This window comes from Trichomycterus rosablanca, chromosome 6 (genome assembly GCF_030014385.1).
Source record: "Trichomycterus rosablanca isolate fTriRos1 chromosome 6, fTriRos1.hap1, whole genome shotgun sequence".
Taxonomy (NCBI): domain Eukaryota; kingdom Metazoa; phylum Chordata; class Actinopteri; order Siluriformes; family Trichomycteridae; genus Trichomycterus; species Trichomycterus rosablanca.
In genome coordinates, this window is record NC_085993.1 from 41,447,384 (window position 1) to 41,468,664 (window position 21,281).

The 21,281-nt window shown below is 39.8% G+C and overlaps 2 protein-coding genes across 4 annotated transcripts in view; one reads left to right on the top strand and one right to left on the bottom strand.

Moving 5' to 3' along the window:
- Positions 1-868: 868 nt before the first annotated feature.
- On the bottom strand, positions 869-3,198 carry gpx1b (glutathione peroxidase 1b). The gene is made up of 2 exons (XM_062997858.1): positions 2,907-3,198; positions 869-1,432 (listed from the first exon to the last, which is right to left on the bottom strand). Exons 1-2 carry the CDS (start codon positions 3,126-3,128, stop codon positions 1,082-1,084), a joined length of 573 nt encoding a protein of 190 aa, XP_062853928.1. The 5' UTR covers positions 3,129-3,198; the 3' UTR covers positions 869-1,081.
- Positions 3,199-3,379: 181 nt separating this feature from the next.
- Positions 3,380-21,281, top strand: part of fancd2 (FA complementation group D2) — a 36,054-nt gene continuing 18,152 nt past the window's right edge. For all 3 annotated transcript variants that reach the window (XM_062997855.1, XM_062997856.1, XM_062997857.1), the window contains exons 1-24: positions 3,380-3,617; positions 9,837-9,939; positions 10,069-10,203; positions 10,293-10,360; positions 10,451-10,560; positions 11,353-11,410; positions 11,486-11,538; positions 11,651-11,729; positions 11,924-12,048; positions 12,238-12,325; positions 12,663-12,767; positions 12,871-12,971; positions 13,343-13,451; positions 13,544-13,579; positions 13,669-13,815; positions 15,193-15,327; positions 15,437-15,568; positions 15,983-16,090; positions 16,182-16,291; positions 16,407-16,461; positions 17,040-17,159; positions 17,764-17,837; positions 19,152-19,298; positions 19,460-19,560. In XM_062997855.1, the coding sequence (XP_062853925.1) occupies positions 9,873-9,939; positions 10,069-10,203; positions 10,293-10,360; positions 10,451-10,560; positions 11,353-11,410; positions 11,486-11,538; positions 11,651-11,729; positions 11,924-12,048; positions 12,238-12,325; positions 12,663-12,767; positions 12,871-12,971; positions 13,343-13,451; positions 13,544-13,579; positions 13,669-13,815; positions 15,193-15,327; positions 15,437-15,568; positions 15,983-16,090; positions 16,182-16,291; positions 16,407-16,461; positions 17,040-17,159; positions 17,764-17,837; positions 19,152-19,298; positions 19,460-19,560 (2,263 nt within the window). In that variant the 5' untranslated portion in view covers positions 3,380-3,617; positions 9,837-9,872. The remainder of the gene's footprint in view (positions 3,618-9,836; positions 9,940-10,068; positions 10,204-10,292; positions 10,361-10,450; positions 10,561-11,352; positions 11,411-11,485; positions 11,539-11,650; positions 11,730-11,923; positions 12,049-12,237; positions 12,326-12,662; positions 12,768-12,870; positions 12,972-13,342; positions 13,452-13,543; positions 13,580-13,668; positions 13,816-15,192; positions 15,328-15,436; positions 15,569-15,982; positions 16,091-16,181; positions 16,292-16,406; positions 16,462-17,039; positions 17,160-17,763; positions 17,838-19,151; positions 19,299-19,459; positions 19,561-21,281) is intronic.

The following is a 21,281-nucleotide window of genomic DNA, read 5'->3' on the forward strand; positions in this document are numbered from 1 at the left end:
CAAGTAAGGGTTTTTAAACTTGATGTTTATCTAAACCTATATCCTACACAGTGCAATGTTTTGGAATTTTCATGTTCAACTTTACAGTAAATACAATCCAATACTCAGGAAATGTCAGTATGTCACAAAAGATAGATGTCGAAATGCATTAATGGAATTGAGGACCCAGAACTTCTTAATAACTGTGGTCTTTAAGGACTAGGTAACACTTATGTGAAAGTGTATGATGACCTGCTTACTTTTTGGTTTGGTTTGGTTGCAAGCAAGTACGTTTCTTAGTACAACAGAGACTTGCTGCCAAAGTGTGGCATTAATAAACAATGCGCTTCTCATAGCAACAGAAAGTAGATTGAAAAAGTCAACAGTGTCTCTAGTAGTATCTCTATCTCTAGTGAAGTCACAGACATACAATACCTGGCCAATACATCTTTTATTCCATTATCATGGGCATTGACATGGAGGGGCACAGTCCATGCCAGGACAGGAAAGAAGCTTCCCCAAAAAGTTGCCAGAGTTAAAAGCATATAATACATTTTAGATGGTTGTTAACAATTAGCACTTCAAAATGAACAAGAAGGGTGTCCTCATCCTTTTGGCTTTAGTGGGCTTGTCCCATGTCTGACAAAAATGATACAAATCTCTATCTAAAATTACAAATATCTGACCAGGCTGAAGATTTTTTTCTAGACACATTTATGGTCTGCCTGTGTTTCAGTAAACAAGTTTTTCCCTTCCTAGCTCAGCACAGGGGAGGTTTTTAAATTTCTGTCTGCTAATTACTCGTGCTACATGTGGCAGATAGAAATTAGATTAAAACACTGACGTATCCCTTTAAAAGAACTAAAGGAAAAAAAACAAGACCCTTGAATCAGAAGTACAAGGCATTTATTTATTCAAAAAAGGCATGATGTGCCATTCATGGGCTCAATGCAACTGTTAAGTTGTGGTTTTTTACGACCATCTGACAACCCTCCACAACACTGTTTAAGAGGGCATCTTCATTAAGTAAAATTCCCAACACAGCAGCATGAAGCATATGAGGGCACAACAAGCTATGAAAGACTACACTGGTCAAGACACTTTAGTTGGCGATTCCAAGAAGCTTCTTTATGTCTCCCTCAATGTTGTTGGTCAGGAATCTTTTGCTGTAGCGTTTAAATGGAACGCCATCCGGGCCGATTAGGAACTTCTCGAAGTTCCAGGAGATGTCGCTCCTGCACACAGGACTCCAGATGATGCATTTGTGGTCATTCATTAGTGCGGTGGGCTCATCACTGGGGAATGGAAGCTTCTCTTTGAGAAAGAAGAACAATTGGTGTTCGTGTTGTCCGTTGACATCAACCTTCTCCAAAAGCTTGAATTTGGGCTCGAAGCCATTTCCTGGACGGACATACTTTAGGGAGAGCAAGATCTCCTCATTTTTACTATTTTCCTAAAAAAGAAAGAGAGAGATTGTGATTAATAAAATCAATTGGTAGCAACCACACTTCCAATTTAGTTATACGTAAATAACCTTATTAAATTAATGTCTACATAAGAATTATTATATTTGGCAGTATAGTTTATGTACTTTAAAATTATATTAAGTTTTTTTTTTTTTTAATGCATTTTCTCCCCCTTTAGCGCGTCCAATTGCCCAATTGCATCATGCTTCCTGTCCACCTATGCCGATCCCTGCTCTGACCGAGTAGATCGAAGCTAACCCACGCCCCCACCGACACGTGGGCAGCAAGCCGTATGCATTTTATCACCCACTCATTGACGAGTGTTGTGCCACCTAGCGCTGTGTACGGAGAGACACACCCTAAGAGCACTCTTTCCTCATCTCTGTGTAGGTGCCTCTAATCAGCCAGCAGAGGTCGTAATTGCACCAGTCTGACAGAGAGAGACCCATATCCGGCTTAGTCCCGCCCATCTGAACAACAGGCCAATCGTTGTTCATGTGGCCGCTCATCCTCAGCCGTTAAGGCAGAGCTGAGGTTCGATACGATGTATTCGAGATCCCAGCTCTGGTTGCAGCGTGTGTTTTTACCGCTGCGCCACCTGAGCGGCCTGGGATATTAACGGTTAGTCGATAAGTGACTAAACAGTCACTGATTAACACGGTCAGTTAAAGATGTCTTTCAAATTCCAGTAGCTTATGTGCAATTCCAACTGGGAGTGCAGTTACAGTCTGTACAAAGCAAACCAAGGATTTGAAACACACCGCAGTGCACATGTGCCAGCTCCACTTACAGCCACATTCAGAAATTCTAATTCAAACAGGAAAACGTATGCATTTATTTTATAAAAACACAAACTGTGAAGCCATTGATTTGCTCCTTAATGGCTACTGTTAAAAATCTAGATTCCTGATATTTAACTGTTTGGTCATTTGCTTATGTTCTTACTGTTCTACACTACTGCTATGTTCACTGTTACAAAGTTTATTAATAAAGCATGTGTGACTGGTTAATAAGAAACTCGGTGACATGTTTGAATGTTGCTTCCAGTAACAGCCCGTTTCGACATTGGCATGTTCTCCTCATGTCTACCTACCTAGGTTTCCTCCACCTCCTTAAAACTTTTACAGCAGGTAGTGCGGCTGCCCCATAGCTTCAGGTACCTCTAAACATTACCAGTCCACCTTAATAATACCAACTTCTGCTTTTAACAGACCAAAATATTGTGTATTAATATTTATCATGAGCTATTTTTAACGGTTGTAGAATCGACTCCCAAGCTGGTGAGTCGATTCCTATTTCTCAACTCATGGAAACAATGAATCAACTTTTTGTGACACCTGAGTGAGCAGGCCCAGGTGAGCGGAGGTGTGACGCCTCTGCTCCATGTCGTCTCATTGAAGTCTTACAACAACAACAACAGGTAATACAGCGTAAACTATTAAAACAAAATGAACTATTTACCTGATGGCCAAACTGATTGCAGGGTACGCCCAGAATCACAAGTCCCTTGGCGGAGAAGCGCTCATGGAGCTCGTTCATCTGGGTATAATCCCTGGTGGTCGTGCCTCAGAGAGACGCCACGTTCTCTATTAGAACCACTTTGCCCTGCAAAGACGAAAATTTAAACTCCTCTCCTGTCAGCGTCTTCGCTGTAAGGTCATAAAACGACTTCTCGGTAGCCATGACGGTGAGCGCACAACAACTTCTTCTTCAAATTACGTTCAGAAGGAGGTCACAGGATGCAGTGATGGAGTGGCTGACGGGGTTCAGGGCAATTATACGAAAGAAGGGGGACCAGCGGACCAATCCGCGCTCTCTAATTTGCATAATCCACGCCCACTTTTACATAACGTGCCCAACTTCAGGGAGTGTCTGCAACATTCAAAACTATAAAGATGAGAAAGCTATAATGTATGTTTTTAAATCAATGAGTGGCTATGTGTTGTTAAAACGTATGCAAACTAAATATAATCGTTAAAGAATTGCCCAAAAAGAGAGATAATTATTAATTCAAGTGAAAAACTAAGCAGCATATACGTTACGTTTTTTGAGGGAAAAGGAAATGTACCACGGTTCCTTATGGTTTACCAGCCCTTAGCGCGGGAACGTCTAAACCGAATGTTGGTTTTGAAAGAGCTGAAATAAAGCTACACTGAAAGACAACATAACTACGTAAGTGATTTTCAGTCGTTTTTAAATGTAACTGGTTAGTTACAGCCAAAATAACTAACCGCTAAGATAGTTATACGTTACCGTTTATTATTTAGCATGCTAGCCGGTATTACTGTTTTTACTTAGTCTTCTAACTACTAGTTGGTTACCATAGTTTCCACCTAGCTGGAATTGGTTTAGAATGGCACCTCCAGCCTAGATATCAAGACTGATTAACTAGTAAATTTTAACGACCCACTAAGCGACTTCTATATTGTCCAATACTTAATATGGTCATATATGGTCCATATTTGGTTGAATAAAATGTGGATAAGGTGGGTTGAATATAAGGTGAATTATCTGTAATGTCATAAAACGACTTCACGATAGCCATGACGGTGAACCTTCTGGTTACTAGTCCAGTACCTTAACCACTAGGCTACAATGTCCCATAGTGGTTAAGGTACTGGACTAGTAACCAAAATGTCCCATACATTGTAGCCTAGTGGTTAAGGTACTGGACTAGTAACCACAATGTCCCATACATTGTAGCCTAGTGGTTAAGGTACTGGTCTAGTAACCACAATGTCCCATACATTGTAGCCTAGTGGTTAAGGTACTGGACTAGTAACCACAATGTCCCATACATTGTAGCCTAGTGGTTAAGGTACTGGTCTAGTAACCACAATGTCCCATACATTGTAGCCTAGTGGTTAAGGTACTGGACTAGTAACCACAATGTCCCATACATTGTAGCCTAGTGGTTAAGGTACTGGACTAGTAACCACAATGTCCCATACATTGTAGCCTAGTGGTTAAGGTACTGGACTAGTAACCAAAATGTCCCATACATTGTAGCCTAGTGGTTAAGGTACTGGACTAGTAACCACAATGTCCCATACATTGTAGCCTAGTGGTTAAGGTACTGGTCTAGTAACCACAATGTCCCATACATTGTAGCCTAGTGGTTAAGGTACTGGACTAGTAACCACAATGTCCCATACATTGTAGCCTAGTGGTTAAGGTACTGGACTAGTAACCACAATGTCCCATACATTGTAGCCTAGTGGTTAAGGTACTGGACTAGTAACCAAAATGTCCCATACAATGTAGTCTAGTGGTTAAGGTACTGGACTAGTAACCAAAATGTCCCATACATTGTAGCCTAGTGGTTAAGGTACTGGACTAGTAACCAGAATGTCCCATACATTGTAGCCTAGGGGTTAAGGTACTGGACTAGTAACCAAAATATCCCATACATTGTAGCCTAGTGGTTAAGGTACTGGACTAGTAACCAAAATGTCCCATACATTGTAGCCTAGTGGTTAAGGTACTGGACTAGTAACCACAATGTCCCATACATTGTAGTCTAGTGGTTAAGGTACTGGACTAGTAACCACAATGTCCCATACATTGTAGCCTAGTGGTTAAGGTACTGGACTAGTAACCAAAATGTCCCATACATTGTAGCCTAGTGGTTAAGGTACTGGACTAGTAACCAAAATGTCCCATACAATGTAGCCTAGTGGTTAAGGTACTGGACTAGTAACCACAATGTCCCATACAATGTAGCCTAGTGGTTAAGGTACTGGACTAGTAACCAAAATGTCCCATACATTGTAGTCTAGTGGTTAAGGTACTGGACTAGTAACCACAATGTCCCATACAATGTAGTCTAGTGGTTAAGGTACTGGACTAGTAACCAGAATGTCCCATACATTGTAGCCTAGTGGTTAAGGTACTGGACTAGTAACCACAATGTCCCATACATTGTAGCCTAGTGGTTAAGGTACTGGACTAGTAACCAAAATGTCCCATACATTGTAGTCTAGTGGTTAAGGTACTGGACTAGTAACCAAAATGTCCCATACATTGTAGCCTAGTGGTTAAGGTACTGGACTAGTAACCACAATGTCCCATACATTGTAGCCTAGTGGTTAAGGTACTGGACTAGTAACCAAAATGTCCCATACAATGTAGCCTAGTGGTTAAGGTACTGGACTAGTAACCACAATGTCCCATACAATGTAGCCTAGTGGTTAAGGTACTGGACTAGTAACCAAAATGTCCCATACATTGTAGTCTAGTGGTTAAGGTACTGGACTAGTAACCAAAATGTCCCATACATTGTAGCCTAGTGGTTAAGGTACTGGACTAGTAACCAAAATGTCCCATACAATGTAGTCTAGTGGTTAAGGTACTGGACTAGTAACCAAAATGTCCCATACAATGTAGTCTAGTGGTTAAGGTACTGGACTAGTAACCACAATGTCCCATACATTGTAGCCTAGTGGTTAAGGTACTGGACTAGTAACCAAAATGTCCCATACATTGTAGTCTAGTGGTTAAGGTACTGGACTAGTAACCAAAATGTCCCATACATTGTAGCCTAGTGGTTAAGGTACTGGACTAGTAACCAGAATGTCCCATACATTGTAGCCTAGTGGTTAAGGTACTGGACTAGTAACCAAAATGTCCCATACAATGTAGTCTAGTGGTTAAGGTACTGGACTAGTAACCAAAATGTCCCATACATTGTAGTCTAGTGGTTAAGGTACTGGACTAGTAACCAGAATGTCCCATACATTGTAGCCTAGTGGTTAAGGTACTGGACTAGTAACCACAATGTCCCATACAATGTAGTCTAGTGGTTAAGGTACTGGACTAGTAACCAAAATGTCCCATACAATGTAGCCTAGTGGTTAAGGTACTGGACTAGTAACCAAAATGTCCCATACAATGTAGTCTAGTGGTTAAGGTACTGGACTAGTAACCAGAATGTCCCATACATTGTAGCCTAGTGGTTAAGGTACTGGACTAGTAACCACAATGTCCCATACATTGTAGCCTAGTGGTTAAGGTACTGGACTAGTAACCAAAATGTCCCATACATTGTAGTCTAGTGGTTAAGGTACTGGACTAGTAACCAAAATGTCCCATACATTGTAGCCTAGTGGTTAAGGTACTGGACTAGTAACCACAATGTCCCATACATTGTAGCCTAGTGGTTAAGGTACTGGACTAGTAACCAAAATGTCCCATACAATGTAGCCTAGTGGTTAAGGTACTGGACTAGTAACCACAATGTCCCATACAATGTAGCCTAGTGGTTAAGGTACTGGACTAGTAACCAAAATGTCCCATACATTGTAGTCTAGTGGTTAAGGTACTGGACTAGTAACCAAAATGTCCCATACATTGTAGCCTAGTGGTTAAGGTACTGGACTAGTAACCAAAATGTCCCATACAATGTAGTCTAGTGGTTAAGGTACTGGACTAGTAACCAAAATGTCCCATACAATGTAGTCTAGTGGTTAAGGTACTGGACTAGTAACCAGAATGTCCCATACATTGTAGCCTAGTGGTTAAGGTACTGGACTAGTAACCAAAATGTCCCATACATTGTAGTCTAGTGGTTAAGGTACTGGACTAGTAACCAAAATGTCCCATACATTGTAGCCTAGTGGTTAAGGTACTGGACTAGTAACCAGAATGTCCCATACATTGTAGCCTAGTGGTTAAGGTACTGGACTAGTAACCAAAATGTCCCATACAATGTAGTCTAGTGGTTAAGGTACTGGACTAGTAACCAAAATGTCCCATACATTGTAGTCTAGTGGTTAAGGTACTGGACTAGTAACCAGAATGTCCCATACATTGTAGCCTAGTGGTTAAGGTACTGGACTAGTAACCAAAATGTCCCATACAATGTAGTCTAGTGGTTAAGGTACTGGACTAGTAACCAAAATGTCCCATACAATGTAGTCTAGTGGTTAAGGTACTGGACTAGTAACCAGAATGTCCCATACATTGTAGCCTAGTGGTTAAGGTACTGGACTAGTAACCACAATGTCCCATACATTGTAGCCTAGTGGTTAAGGTACTGGACTAGTAACCAAAATGTCCCATACATTGTAGTCTAGTGGTTAAGGTACTGGACTAGTAACCAAAATGTCCCATACATTGTAGCCTAGTGGTTAAGGTACTGGACTAGTAACCAGAATGTCCCATACATTGTAGCCTAGTGGTTAAGGTACTGGACTAGTAACCAAAATGTCCCATACAATGTAGTCTAGTGGTTAAGGTACTGGACTAGTAACCAAAATGTCCCATACATTGTAGTCTAGTGGTTAAGGTACTGGACTAGTAACCAAAATGTCCCATACATTGTAGCCTAGTGGTTAAGGTACTGGACTAGTAACCAAAATGTCCCATACAATGTAGTCTAGTGGTTAAGGTACTGGACTAGTAACCAAAATGTCCCATACAATGTAGTCTAGTGGTTAAGGTACTGGACTAGTAACCAAAATGTCCCATACAATGTAGTCTAGTGGTTAAGGTACTGGACTAGTAACCAGAATGTCCCATACATTGTAGCCTAGTGGTTAAGGTACTGGACTAGTAACCACAATGTCCCATACATTGTAGCCTAGTGGTTAAGGTACTGGACTAGTAACCACAATGTCCCATACATTGTAGTCTAGTGGTTAAGGTACTGGACTAGTAACCAAAATGTCCCATACATTGTAGCCTAGTGGTTAAGGTACTGGACTAGTAACCAGAATGTCCCATACATTGTAGCCTAGTGGTTAAGGTACTGGACTAGTAACCACAATGTCCCATACATTGTAGCCTAGTGGTTAAGGTACTGGACTAGTAACCAAAATGTCCCATACATTGTAGTCTAGTGGTTAAGGTACTGGACTAGTAACCAAAATGTCCCATACATTGTAGCCTAGTGGTTAAGGTACTGGACTAGTAACCAGAATGTCCCATACATTGTAGCCTAGTGGTTAAGGTACTGGACTAGTAACCAAAATGTCCCATACATTGTAGTCTAGTGGTTAAGGTACTGGACTAGTAACCAGAATGTCCCATACATTGTAGTCTAGTGGTTAAGGTACTGGACTAGTAACCAGAATGTCCCATACATTGTAGCCTAGTGGTTAAGGTACTGGACTAGTAACCAGAATGTCCCATACATTGTAGCCTAGTGGTTAAGGTACTGGACTAGTAACCACAATGTCCCATACATTGTAGCCTAGTGGTTAAGGTACTGGACTAGTAACCAGAAGGTTGCTGGTTCAAACCCCACCACTGCCAGGTTGCTGCTGTTGGGCCCTTGAGCAAGGCCCTTAACCCTCAATTGCTCAGACTGTATACAGTCACAGTACTGTAAGTCGCTTTGGATAAAAGCGTCTGCTAAATGCTGAAAATGTAAATGTATCTGGAGAACATTATAAAACATATACAGTGTGTTCCAAAATGAACTGACATTTTAATTTTTTAATAAAACAAAATTTTTAATTTGAACATTATTAATGTTTTTGCTTTATTTAAAAGTAAGGACATGGAGGATATGTATGAAACAAAACATCTGACAAATGACCCCCTTGACCGTGGCAGCACATGTTCACTCTTTTGATGAGATTTTCCATGACACGTTGACATAATTGCGTTGACATAATTGTGGTTTGTTGGTGTACACTTTATCCTTAAGATAACCCCAAAGAAAGAAGTCTAACGGTGTCAAGTCAGATGATCTTGGCGGCCAATTTGCATCACCATTTTTAAAGTGAATTTTTACCATTTCTACGAGTTGTTCGATTGTGCACCTTTTCATGATTTAACCTCAACGTGTACTAATGGCAGCTAATTTAAAATGTCAGTTCATTTTGGGACACCCTGTATTTTGGTTAAGGTTAAAGCAGGTCTGTCATGAAACATACACAGGAATGTAAACAAAGCTTTGCTGACTTAGAAAATACCCAATTTATCCTGGCGCCCAGGTGGTGCAGTGGGATATTACCCTAGCACACGGTAAAGTAAAAAAAACTTTAGTAAGTTGCTCTTTTGACTGAAGGGGTCCAAATTCACAAAGACAGTTCAAAATCGTGTGACGGGGACAGTAGGACTAGTCAGCATTAAGGGTGAGATGGATGCAGTCAAATGCAGAAACCTCAGTTAGAGCATGCACAAACTCAGACTGGGATGACAGATCATCTTTAAACTTGACAATGACCTGAAGTCTGGCTTCCTTGAATGTACTTGAGTGGCCCAGCCAAAGTCGAGACTTAAACCCCATCAAACACCTGAAAATGTCAGTTGACAGAGGCTGTATTTTGTATACTCTATAAAATCGTGATTGCCAAGCCCTACTTTTGGCAGGCTTTATTGGATGGAATTATTATTTGGGCTCATTTATATTACCCATCTCCTGTGTCAATTTACTTTTACCAGTGCTACCAACTGGACTTTAAACAGCACTGACCAAGGATGATGCGCAAGAAGAAACGTTCATCATCCATTTCTGTTGACGATGGACCAACACTCGATGCACCCAGTAAGTTATGTCTCCAAACTGCACATGAAATTGTGTGCTCTGAAATATTAATCAGTGCATGCTTGTTTAATTAATAAAAAGTGCCTAATATCAGATTGAATGAATTGTGTGCTTGCTTTGTGTATACAGAATCAAAGAAAAGTAAGGCAACTGGACGACCATCCAAAACGGTCGTTCCTGCCGAGGTCCCTGATTCTGTTTTTGTTCAAATGCTCCAGGAATCAGGTGTCACCTTAAGACAAGGCACCCAGGCTAATGAGATTGGTAAGATGCTTCTAAATGTAGATGTCAGGTCTTTCATTGACATACACCAATACTAAATAAAAAAAACCTATTTGTTTGATTTGAAATAGCTGTGGATCAAGTTGTGTTTCAAAAGAGACTACAACAGCGCCTGAGAAAGAATCCCAGATATCCCAGTGTAAGTAATCGAAAAGAGATGTCAACTTTCTGTAGCTGGGCTGTTTTAAAGGTATTTGTGCTAAAATCTTTTTTTTTAATCCCCTGACAGATAATTCAGGATTTTATTTCTGGCTTAGAGTCACACATTGAAGACCCAGACAGCTTTAGGAACTGCTTGCTTCCTTGTGCGCCACGCTCTGCAGTCGACAGAGACACCAGGTACAAATACCGCATGTTATTTGGTAACTTTGGCTGATTGTACATAGAAAGATTTTTTATTAAACTGTTTGTTTATTTACTTTTATTATTGTTTTGTTTCTACTCATACATACATGATAACTGTTCATATTTATATGTACATAGTCGAATGTGAAGTGGATTTATGCATGGGAAGCATATTAGTTTAATCAACCAGGTGCTAAAGTGGCACAGCCAAAAAATTTGCTAACCTACTACAACTTTGAACTCAGAGACTCTTACCAGAATGACACATTAAGTGAAAACTTAAATCATACATTAAATATTATAAATAATAATGTTTTTTTGTTAAATAATATACTGTGGGCATTCACAGCAGTCTATGCTAGCCCACCACCTCTGAGATCCAGCTTCAGATCCCAAGCCTGGATAAAATAGGAGTAAAAACTGTACTAAATCAGATATGCTGACCAGAATACAAGGGAAAAAATCATTCTTTTTTATCAATGGCTTATCCTGGTCAAGGTCAGTTTCCACCAGGGAACACTGGGTGCAAGGCAGGACAGGGTTATCAATCCATTGAGTGCTTTGACTATCCTAGCATAGCCGAGCATGTCTGTGTAGATGGCCTGCTGGCCCATACCATAATAGACCACTGCACCGCACCCATTGACCACCTTCTAACTGAAATGTGTACATGCTCCACATTTTCTATTTGCATTAGGCTTTCATTTTCATTCGAAATGGCTCAGCCTGCATGAAAATGTAGTTTTCTGTTTTTGTGACTTTGTCTTTTGTTTTTAATGGTAACAGTTCCAGCTCGTTTCAGGAAAGCCTCATGCGGCTGCTTCTTGGTGTTGAGATGCTACAGGTAAGGAACTATGTTTTAAATACAACCATCCACTATCAGTTTTCTCAGTCATATGCAGTTATTTCTTTTTTGCAGACCCTGGTCATAAACACTTTGTTTGAGAAGCTTCCAGAATTTATGTTTGAGGGGTAAGTTTTTGTGAAATATTGCCTGATCCGGTTCAGGAAAGCCTATTGCAGTTGAAATTGAACACACTGCAGTAATCAGTGATTAACATAGCTTTGATTGCTTTTGCTTTAGCATTGGAGCGGATGGCCTAAATATTCCACATCTCATCATAAACCAGCTGAAGTGGCTTGATCGAGTTGTGGATTGCAAGGTATGAGTTTATTTGGTGTAAACCAGTTCATTCCTGGCTAATGATGCTGCTTTGTCATTGCACCCTGAGGCATGACACAGCACGGTTACTAATCAGAGTTCAGATCTTTCCTTAAGGTTAAACAAATCAGCATTTCCTTAAATAGCTCATGTTTTCTGGCATATTGTGCGAGTAGTGTGTGTTTGTGTGTTCAGGATTTGGACAGTAAGCTGATGCAGCTTGTGTCTGTAGCTCCAATTGAGATCCAGCGTGACATCATCACCAGTTTGCCTGAAATACTGGAGGACTCACAGCATGGAGACATGGCCACAGAGCTCAAGTAATGTTTCAGATTAAGCGAAGCCTATTATTAGCCTAAATCTCTCACGTCTGTGTTTTGTATTTAAATGACACCTTGCCGGCAAATTGGTACATCAGCCGTCACTTCAGATGCCACATTAGATCTTATAATGACTGGATTGTAGTCATGCTGGTGTGTTTGAGGTGTGACTTCATTTTTTGTGTGCAGTGCTCTACTCCAGGAGAACACACAGCTTACTCTACCCATATTGGATGCTCTGTCCAGCCTCACCCTCAGCTCCACACTACTGGCTGAGGTAATTACGTACCTCCCTACCACAAATGCTTTTGTACATGGGATAATAACTAATAGTTTGGCAGCCATAATGCAACTTCACCCAAAGGCCCAGTGATGGATTGACATCCTGGTGGTAACATGTAATAAAATAACATAAATAGTGAAAACAGAACCAGTTCAGCATCAGGAGTATAAATTTACATACCAAACGGTTCATTAGAAGCTGTAACTTAACATGCAAATCAGAATGTATATATTTATTATATATATTTATAGAGTTATAAATAAGTTGTTTTTATGTAGATTGTGAACCAAATATTTCTTTATTTGTTTTAAATGATTTTGGTGTGTGTCAGGTGCGTGGTGCAGTCATGACCACTATATCTGCGGTGCAGCTGGAGGATCTTCCTGTCGTAGTGAAGTTCATCTTGCACTCGGTCTCTGCTCCTGATGCTAACGAGGTCTGAGCTCACACAGCATGCTTTTTAAATCAGCCAGTTAAGGCAACATTTTTATTGACAGCTGTACTTTTAGCTCATGTATTGCTTTTTTTCCGGAGCATAGGTGGTTGGGGATTTACATAAGAAGCTGGAGCTGGAGCAGTGTACAATATCGTCTGTACTTCAGGCATCACAGAACCATGAAAAGAGCCGAAAGACGGCAGGGTGAGATGCATTTTACTAATTGGATTCAATTGTACTGAGCAACTGTAGTCCTTAGTTCAGTTATAAAAGGTGTTTAGAGAAGCCTGTACTAAAATTGGCCGTTTTCAAGGTTTATGATGATGATGTCTGTCATAACAGGTGCATTTATTAATATAACTAATGTCACTGGATTGTATCAAAACAGTAAAACATGATTAAATCCAGTGATTTAGGGCTACAAAATACCTATAATTAGCTTTTGGACATCCCTTGCTATTTTTTTTTCTAAAGCCCAGCCAACTGCGATGTATTCATTCTATAGTACAATTTAAAATAAACAGAAATAATTATATTACATTTATATAAATTGTGTATTGTATTTGTGCCTTTAGGTCCTCCAGTGTCCCATCTTGCAACAGTAAAGACAGTGTGGCTCTGGTTCTAGAAGTTATTAAGTCAGCTGTCCGGTTTCAGAAGGCCATCTCGGAGGCTTGGCTCAAGGTGACCAGGGCCAGTATGGCCGAGTTCTTTATTTTTCCAGTGGTAGAAAAGTGTTGCGCTGTAATTGAGGTGTGCTGTTTGTTTTCCTGCAGGCTATAGAGAGTGTCAGCACAGCTGAAGATCACAAGGTGCTTATTTTCATTAAGCATTAGTTTCCCCTTTTGTTCATGCGATCATGATCCTGGTTCTATTCACTGTGTTTTTCTTTTCAATTTAGGTTATTGATGTGTTGGTGCTACTCATACTTCACCTCACTAATGCTAACCAGAGTCGGCGTGCGGCAGAGAGGGTGCTAAAGTCTAAAGTGCGCAGCGGCCTTATTCACGAAACACTGCTCAACAAGACCTTTAGGGACTATGCACAGGTCAGGACTGTGCTGTAGCACACATGCTTTAGACTTTAAGCACATGTTGGCAGAGAGGTTATAGCAGATGTTTATTTTAAAAAGAATCCTTATGGTGTTGATGTATGGATCAATCTAGCTGATATTTAATGGCGCGTTTGTTATTTACTGGAAAGGTAAAATGTTAAACAGTGCAGCCTGAAATGCAGCTGTAGTGAGAAACGGTGAGACAGTGTGTCAAGAGACAGTGAGTCAGTTTCTAGGGAAATGAACAATAGGGAACGCTGTGCTGAGGGTGTAAGATGGTTTACACAATTCTGTTACTAAGCATAATAATATGGTTTCATTACACTGTGTTGCAATGGTCTGTTAGAAAGACCAAAAATTTAGCAATTCGAAAAAACATGGTGACACTCTTCGACTCTTTCTTTTTTCTTTCTCTTCTCTCCAGCTTTCTATCTCTCTATTTATTTTTCTATTTATTTTTACCTCTCTCTTTTTTCCTTTATCCATTTCTATTTTTTCTTTCTATCTCTCTCTGTCTTTCTCTCCTTTTTCTATCTCTCTTTCTCCAATTTTCTCTCTTTCTTTCTCTCTTTTTTTTATCCTTCTCACTGATTCTTTTTCTTTTGCTCTATCTTTCTCTTTTTTACACCTGGGTTTTATCTTTATCTACTTAGTAGAACTGGTAGATTTTAACCATATTGTTTTGGTATGCATTTTGAGTTGGAGTGCTGAGCACTTAAGCATCAGTGCAGATATTTTATGTATTTGCTATAGACGGTGCACTATTTTATTCATTTTATTTTTATCAAACACTTTATCCACTTTACAAAACCTTCCCCGCCCCACAGACATTTATGTCTGTGTTAAGGCCCAACTGGCCAATAGCACTGCTGAGATTTGAACTTGGATCTAGTCGGTAGTTGGTTACCATAAAAGACTGCTGCACAACTCGAGCACTGTAATGTAATATTTAACTAACTCCCATATCACCTATCAAATTCATTACATCATTGTTTTGGTGTGCATTGTTTAGGACAGGTTCGTGCAGATGTTTTTGTTTAAAGAGGTCCATATGAAAAGAACTAAGGGCCAAAATATAAGTATTTATTAATTAAAAACTTGAAGAAACTTCAGAGCTTAAATTTTCTCAGTATTTTAGTGGAATTGGGACAACAGCAAACAAAATTAAACTAAAAATCCTAATTTTATTATATTACATTCAAGCATAAAACAGCTTATTTTTCATTAAAACATTAAATCACCCAACTGCTTTTTTAAAAACAATAAGATGAAACATTGAAGAACATTTAACATTAACAATAATGTAACAGTCTGTTTACTAATACATGTAAAAGTGACATGCTAGTTAACAAGCTTCTTGGTGTTGCATAGGTGATGCGTAGCTACTTCCCCTCCATTCTGGCCTTGGCACAGGGGCTACTTCGCTCCGCAGACTACGGTGCAGTGACCTTTGGAGGACACATTTACAAACAGGCCTTCACTGCTTTTGACTCCTACTGCCAGCAGGTAATGAAGCTCTGCCATCTTTTAACATGTTTTAGAGTTTGAAAAAACGCCGTAAGATTTTGAATAATTGTCTGTAGCTGTAGCAGGAAACTCTTGTGTTTGTTTGTAGGAAGTGGTGGGCTCTCTGGTCACACATGTGTGCAGTGGTGTGTCTGGGGAGGTGGATGTGGCTCTTGAGCTGCTGTGTGAACTTGTGTCCAAGAAACCAACAGAGATGGCTCAGTATGCCATCTTTGTTAAGGTAAGAGTCACACTGTGTTTGACATTAAAAGACCTGAACTGATGAATCTTGTGTAACCAGTAATTACCTGTCCTGTCATGAATGGAACCAAAGTGTGTAAAACACGACGTTAAAATCCTAATAAATAAATAAATAAAATATATATATATATATAATAAAACTGCACACCTTTCAAAGGGGGCATGTGATAGTCACGGCCCTCCACAGTTAGTAGAGGAAGCAAAATGCAATTGGGTAATTAAAAATGATTATATTGAGAAGAAATCTGGGGAAAACCTTAGTTTTTATGTACTGTTCTGTCAAACAGTATGCAAGTATTTTTTTATTAAATTATTGGCATGTACATATTTGGCATATGTATTCTTTAAATACACATTCTTTTGACCCATTGTGCATTTTGGGTTTGTGCTGCAGGGAATTCTGGACTACATGGAAAAGCTGAGTCCTCAGCAGATCCGCCGTCTTTTTCATCTGCTTAGTTCTCTGGCTTTTGGACAAGACCAACACAGCAGCCATATTCAGGTTAGAGCTACACTATATACACTTCGTATTGGCTTACAAACATTGCACATACTCTTATTTACTTTTATTTGGCATTTTTTGCTGCCTGTAGGATGACATGCACATAGTAATCCGGAAGCAGTTGTCCAGTACAGTGCCCAAGTACAAGCGCATCGGCATCATCGGTGCTGTTATGATGGTGGGAAGTATGGCAGCGCAAAGGTATAACCTGTATTCATAAACCAGGAACTTGTGTGGCTTTTCAGTCAGTAGTGATTACAAAAGGAAATATTTTTGATTCTAATGTGTCATCTTTAATTGTTCGGTCCTTTAACAGAAACACAGCAGAAGGCACTCAGAGCAGCACACTGTCCAAAGAAACACACAGACAGGTAAAGATTGCTGAGTGTGTATGAATGTGTGTTTGCAATATCACACGAGAGGGTCTCATGTCTACCCCCTCATAGCAGTGTGCTGATATTCAGTAGAACAACATGACCTGACTTCAATATTGCTCTTATACAACAGTTTTCATGAGCCACACCGTTTATGAGCCAACAGTTATAAGCGATAATGACGCTCGATTGGTGCATTTCTGAGGTTCAGGATTTGAATCTCAGTGGTGCCTAGCCTTTGTAAGGTGCACTTGTCAGTGCGCTCCCAGCACTGGTCCAGAGACTGGAAAAAAATAAGTGGGTTGCCTTAGAAAGGGACTGTCTGTCAATTGTTGCTGTGGTGGCTCATGATTCCAGTGCTATTCAAGCTGTAATGATTGTCATAGTATCCAATTATTGGTTATTATCCCGTACACTAGAGTGATACACATAGTAAAAAAGTCCCAGTGCTGTTTTTCTGCATATCAACACTTCTCAGATGCCTCAAGTCCAATCAGAGTATTGGGTTGGCACTAACTGTTGTAGAATTCAGTGTTGTTAAGCGTGTTTGCTTATAGTAAGTGTGTGTATGTTAGGTGACAGCACTGCTGGAGCTGGTGCGTTCCTGTAGTGAGGGCTCGGCCGAGGCTGCAGCTCTTTATTATGATGAGCTTGCCAATCTGCTTCAAAGCCACAAACTAGACTCAGTGGTGCAGGTGTGTAACTCAGTTATTTGTTTTGTACTTGAATTTATTATTATGATTGCTATTTGTATTTATTTACTTATTTAAATTTTTAATTTTGCCATCTTTACCCTTTGCAAAAGTGAAAGACACATTTAGCTAATAATCAGAAAAGCTTGTTTATTAAGTAAAAAAAAAAAATATTATTTTCAAATCTTTGCAACAAAACCCCTGAGAAAACTGGACTAATGACATCACTGTCTGTCTGTCATACAGTATCATAAGCTACACCTCTCTGCTATGTACATTTTATTGATTATTTTAGAACCTACACCTAATATACAGATAAACTTTGTGTGTATACCATTACTGACTAGCCTATCTGTTGCTTTGTACATTAGCCACTTCCCTATACCCCATCTATCACTCAGAAGAGCTCTCATGACCCACAATTACCATATGGTGTTTGGATCATTCTCATCACTGAGAATATACTGGGGTCCTACCCAGTATAAATAATATAAATAAAAGTCGCTTATAGGTGTATTTAGTCACTACATCTGTCTAAGAATTGAAATTTATTTAAAAATATAAATATTACCACACATCTTAAATTCACACTGTTCTGTCTTGTCAGGCATGGATTGGGAAAAATGCACTGGAGGATTTCCAGGAGGACTTTGTAGTGGACCTTGAACCAGAGATAACAGGGTTGGTGTCATGGTCAACTGTGTGCTATTTACTGAAAAGCTTACTGATTAATTTGTTTATTTATAACACATTATTTTAATGAAGTGTTTATCAGGTACAGACACCTGTGTTACAATAAGGGACAAATTACAGTCACTTGCAGTCGAAAATATTCAACCCCCCACCTTAAAATGTATTATGGTGATGTGTATAGAATTGAAAATATACAACAGGAAGTCTTAGTAAACAGATATTCACTACTACATTTTGAGCAATTTGATACAGCATGATATATTTTAGGTTGAAATGAAAAACATCTAGTTCTCCTAACAAATATCCATGTACTGTATTATTCAACCCCCAGCCTGTACTTTATTTAACATACTTTTTCATAACAACCTTAATTAGGTCATCCTGTAAGTCTTGTGTAATAATTCAAAGGCTTTTTGTTGTCCCGATAAGATTGTTAAGCCTCTTGGTGAAGTTCTGGGCTTTCTTTCACAACCAAGCAGGTTTGCCTTCTGCACTATAAATTTGAATACTGTGTTCATGACAAGAACTGGGAATGTTCAAAGTCTTGGGAATCTTCTTATACCCATTGCCCTTTTGTTGCAATACAATGGTTCCCTCTCTCAGCTTTTGTGAAAGCTCTTTAGTTTTCACCATGGTTGCAGCACACCTTGAACACTTTTAATTTTGGGTGGTGATTATATAAACAAGCACAACTGAAGCAAATGAAAGACGTTATTGAGACCCATTGGTTTTGCTAGTTTTGCAGACTAGCAGTATGTATTAAGATCAGTAATTTTATGTAGGGGTTGAATAATTATTACATGAATAATTATTGCTATCAACCAGTCGGGTGTCGTACAGACAAGATTGGCAGTGTCTGAGGGGGAAATGGCAGAGGCCCCATGATGGATTGGCATCCTTTCTGGGGTGCGTAACTGCAATAATAGGGAAAGTTAGATGGGAATTCTTTTCACTGCCACTTCGATACAGAATCTCTGGGTCTGTCTGGGCACCTGTGTGAGTGGGGGTGGGGGAGGTTGTTAGTTGGAGCATAGCCTGGCTCTCCGTACACAATATGGCTCAGTATGGGAACCCAACATTAGCCAGTAATAAGAAGTGGCCCGGATTAGACATGTGTCAGAGGGGCCGTGTGGAGATCCGGTTCTCCTTAATCAGATGGGGTTGTGCAAGCCCCAGCAGATTCAAAGTTGGGAATTGGAGGTGAATACATTGAGAAATACAGGGGGACAAATTCAGACGAAATGAAATGACTGAAATATGTCATCTTAAATGTTTTAATCAATGTCTGCTTTTGCGTTTCAGCTCCTTTCCTTTCCCCGCTTCAATGTTGTATAATCTGGATGAGGACGAAAGTCAGGGAGGAATTGCCATCAACCTGCTTCCTCTGATTGCTCAGGATTTGCCGCGCAAAGCAGACAGTTTTGTCTCTGACAGCAACAAGAACAGCAGGTCAGCAGCAAATCACACAGCCACTATTCCTCCTGTAGTTTTATTAGTGGTTATCAAACCTAAAAATGCCTTTTTAAACAAACAAGTTCTAAAACATCAGCACATGAAAGACTAACATAGAAGCAAAACATTTCCTCTCTCATTATTCCCCCACCCTGCAGACATGCATCTCCTCTGTGTCTGGCCTCGTTCTTCCGACTGTTGAGGCTCTGTGAGGAGAAGCAGCACGAGGGGGATCTGGAGGAGATTGACGCTCTTCTGGGTGAGACGAGTAAACACAGACAACTTACAACATGACTGGTTGGGGTTCGTTCCATTTGGTCTTTGAGTCTCAATAGAATAGCACGCGTACACTGCATGGCCAAAAGTTTGTAGACTTTAGGTATTTCGGCCAGATACAAACAAATCATATGCTTCCAACTTTGAGAGTTTGCAAAAGGTCATTTCATGTTCCAGCATGACTGTGTCCTTGTGCACAAAGCCAGGTCCATAGAGATGAGTTTAGTTTGGAGAAACTCCAGTGATTTGCACAGATTTCTGACCTTACTGAGGACGATTGCATGGCAGGGCAAATGGTCTGTAGACTGAATGGGCAAATGCTTTTTTGGCAGCTCTAATCAGTGTTTTTCCTAATTGTAATCTAACCAGAAAACATTTACCATAATAGCAGATGCTTTAAAACATTGGGTCATGTATCATCTAGGGCCACTGGATAAACATATGCTAAGGCAAAGTTTTTTTTATTTCATGTAAAGAAGAGCCAATGTGCCAAAATGTTAATTTGTTTGAAGGATGGCAGATTTTCTAGGATCCCAGTAATAGCAAGCAGTAGGATGCTGAGACTGGGGCAAGATAGAGACTGATGATCTGCTGAGTCATCGCCTAACAGGAGCAGCCAAAAGTGCTGATTTCTGGAATGTCTAAAACTGGCTGTGCAGGGTTTGTTTTTAGTAAACTTGTTGCAGATCATAATGTATGTAATAGTGATCTGATCCCGGGACCAGTCATAGCATTAGATTACAGATTAGAATTGTGAACTTTCTGACATCAGGTTTTATGATCTACAGATAAAATGTGACGCCCACTTATGTCTTATGGTTTGAAAACGATTTTAAACTGAGTATAAGCATGTAATAACACTGAATTATTTTAAGGACTTCCAAATAAACTCGATGCCCTTGACCAAAAACATACAATCATAGAAAGGCCCACATCAGAGGAAACAGAAGAAGAAAGTGTGGTAGCACGCAGGCACAAAGTGCTTGGTTGTTAAATAAAGCACCCTGAATATACTTCAACAGACACACTTCATCAGCTCATAGCCGTTGAAATTCAGAATTTCCTTCTTCTCAGCTTACAGTAGACTTTGCTTTCATTGTAAACTCTGCCACATGATCCTAGTGTCTTGGCCTTTGTGTAAAATAAGAAAGTAGACATATTTATGTAGCAGACATAAAACAGAAACAGTTCTTTTTCAAGCTCTGCATGCTGCCAAAATGTCAGTGAATGAAATCTTTGAACACCATGTTGCTGAGTAGCTACTGACCTCAACTGAACTGAAAGACACACACTGCGATGCAATAACAAACATGTCAAAACTAAAAGAGTACACCTGCTGGGATGACTGTCGAAAGTACACCATTAGGCCAAAAGTATATAGACACTGCTCCAAATGATGAAGTTTAGATGTTTCAGTTGTGCTCATTGCAAAGATGTGTTGCTAACAAAAGAATGCTATAGATTTTTTTCCCTAGATTTTTCCTTTATCTCTCAATCTAGTTTCTGATTTTTGAGTGTAAATCTGCTGCCACCTGCACAAACCCTGATCTGATCAAGGAGAGCTAAATCTCTGACAGGTGTCCAGTTTGCAGTCGTTCATCATCACCTGCCAGTGTAGGGTATCATGTACAGAGAGCCATGCTAAACTCCATGTGAGCATCCAAAAGATAAAGAAGTATAAATACAAAATGCAGCCAACAAAGA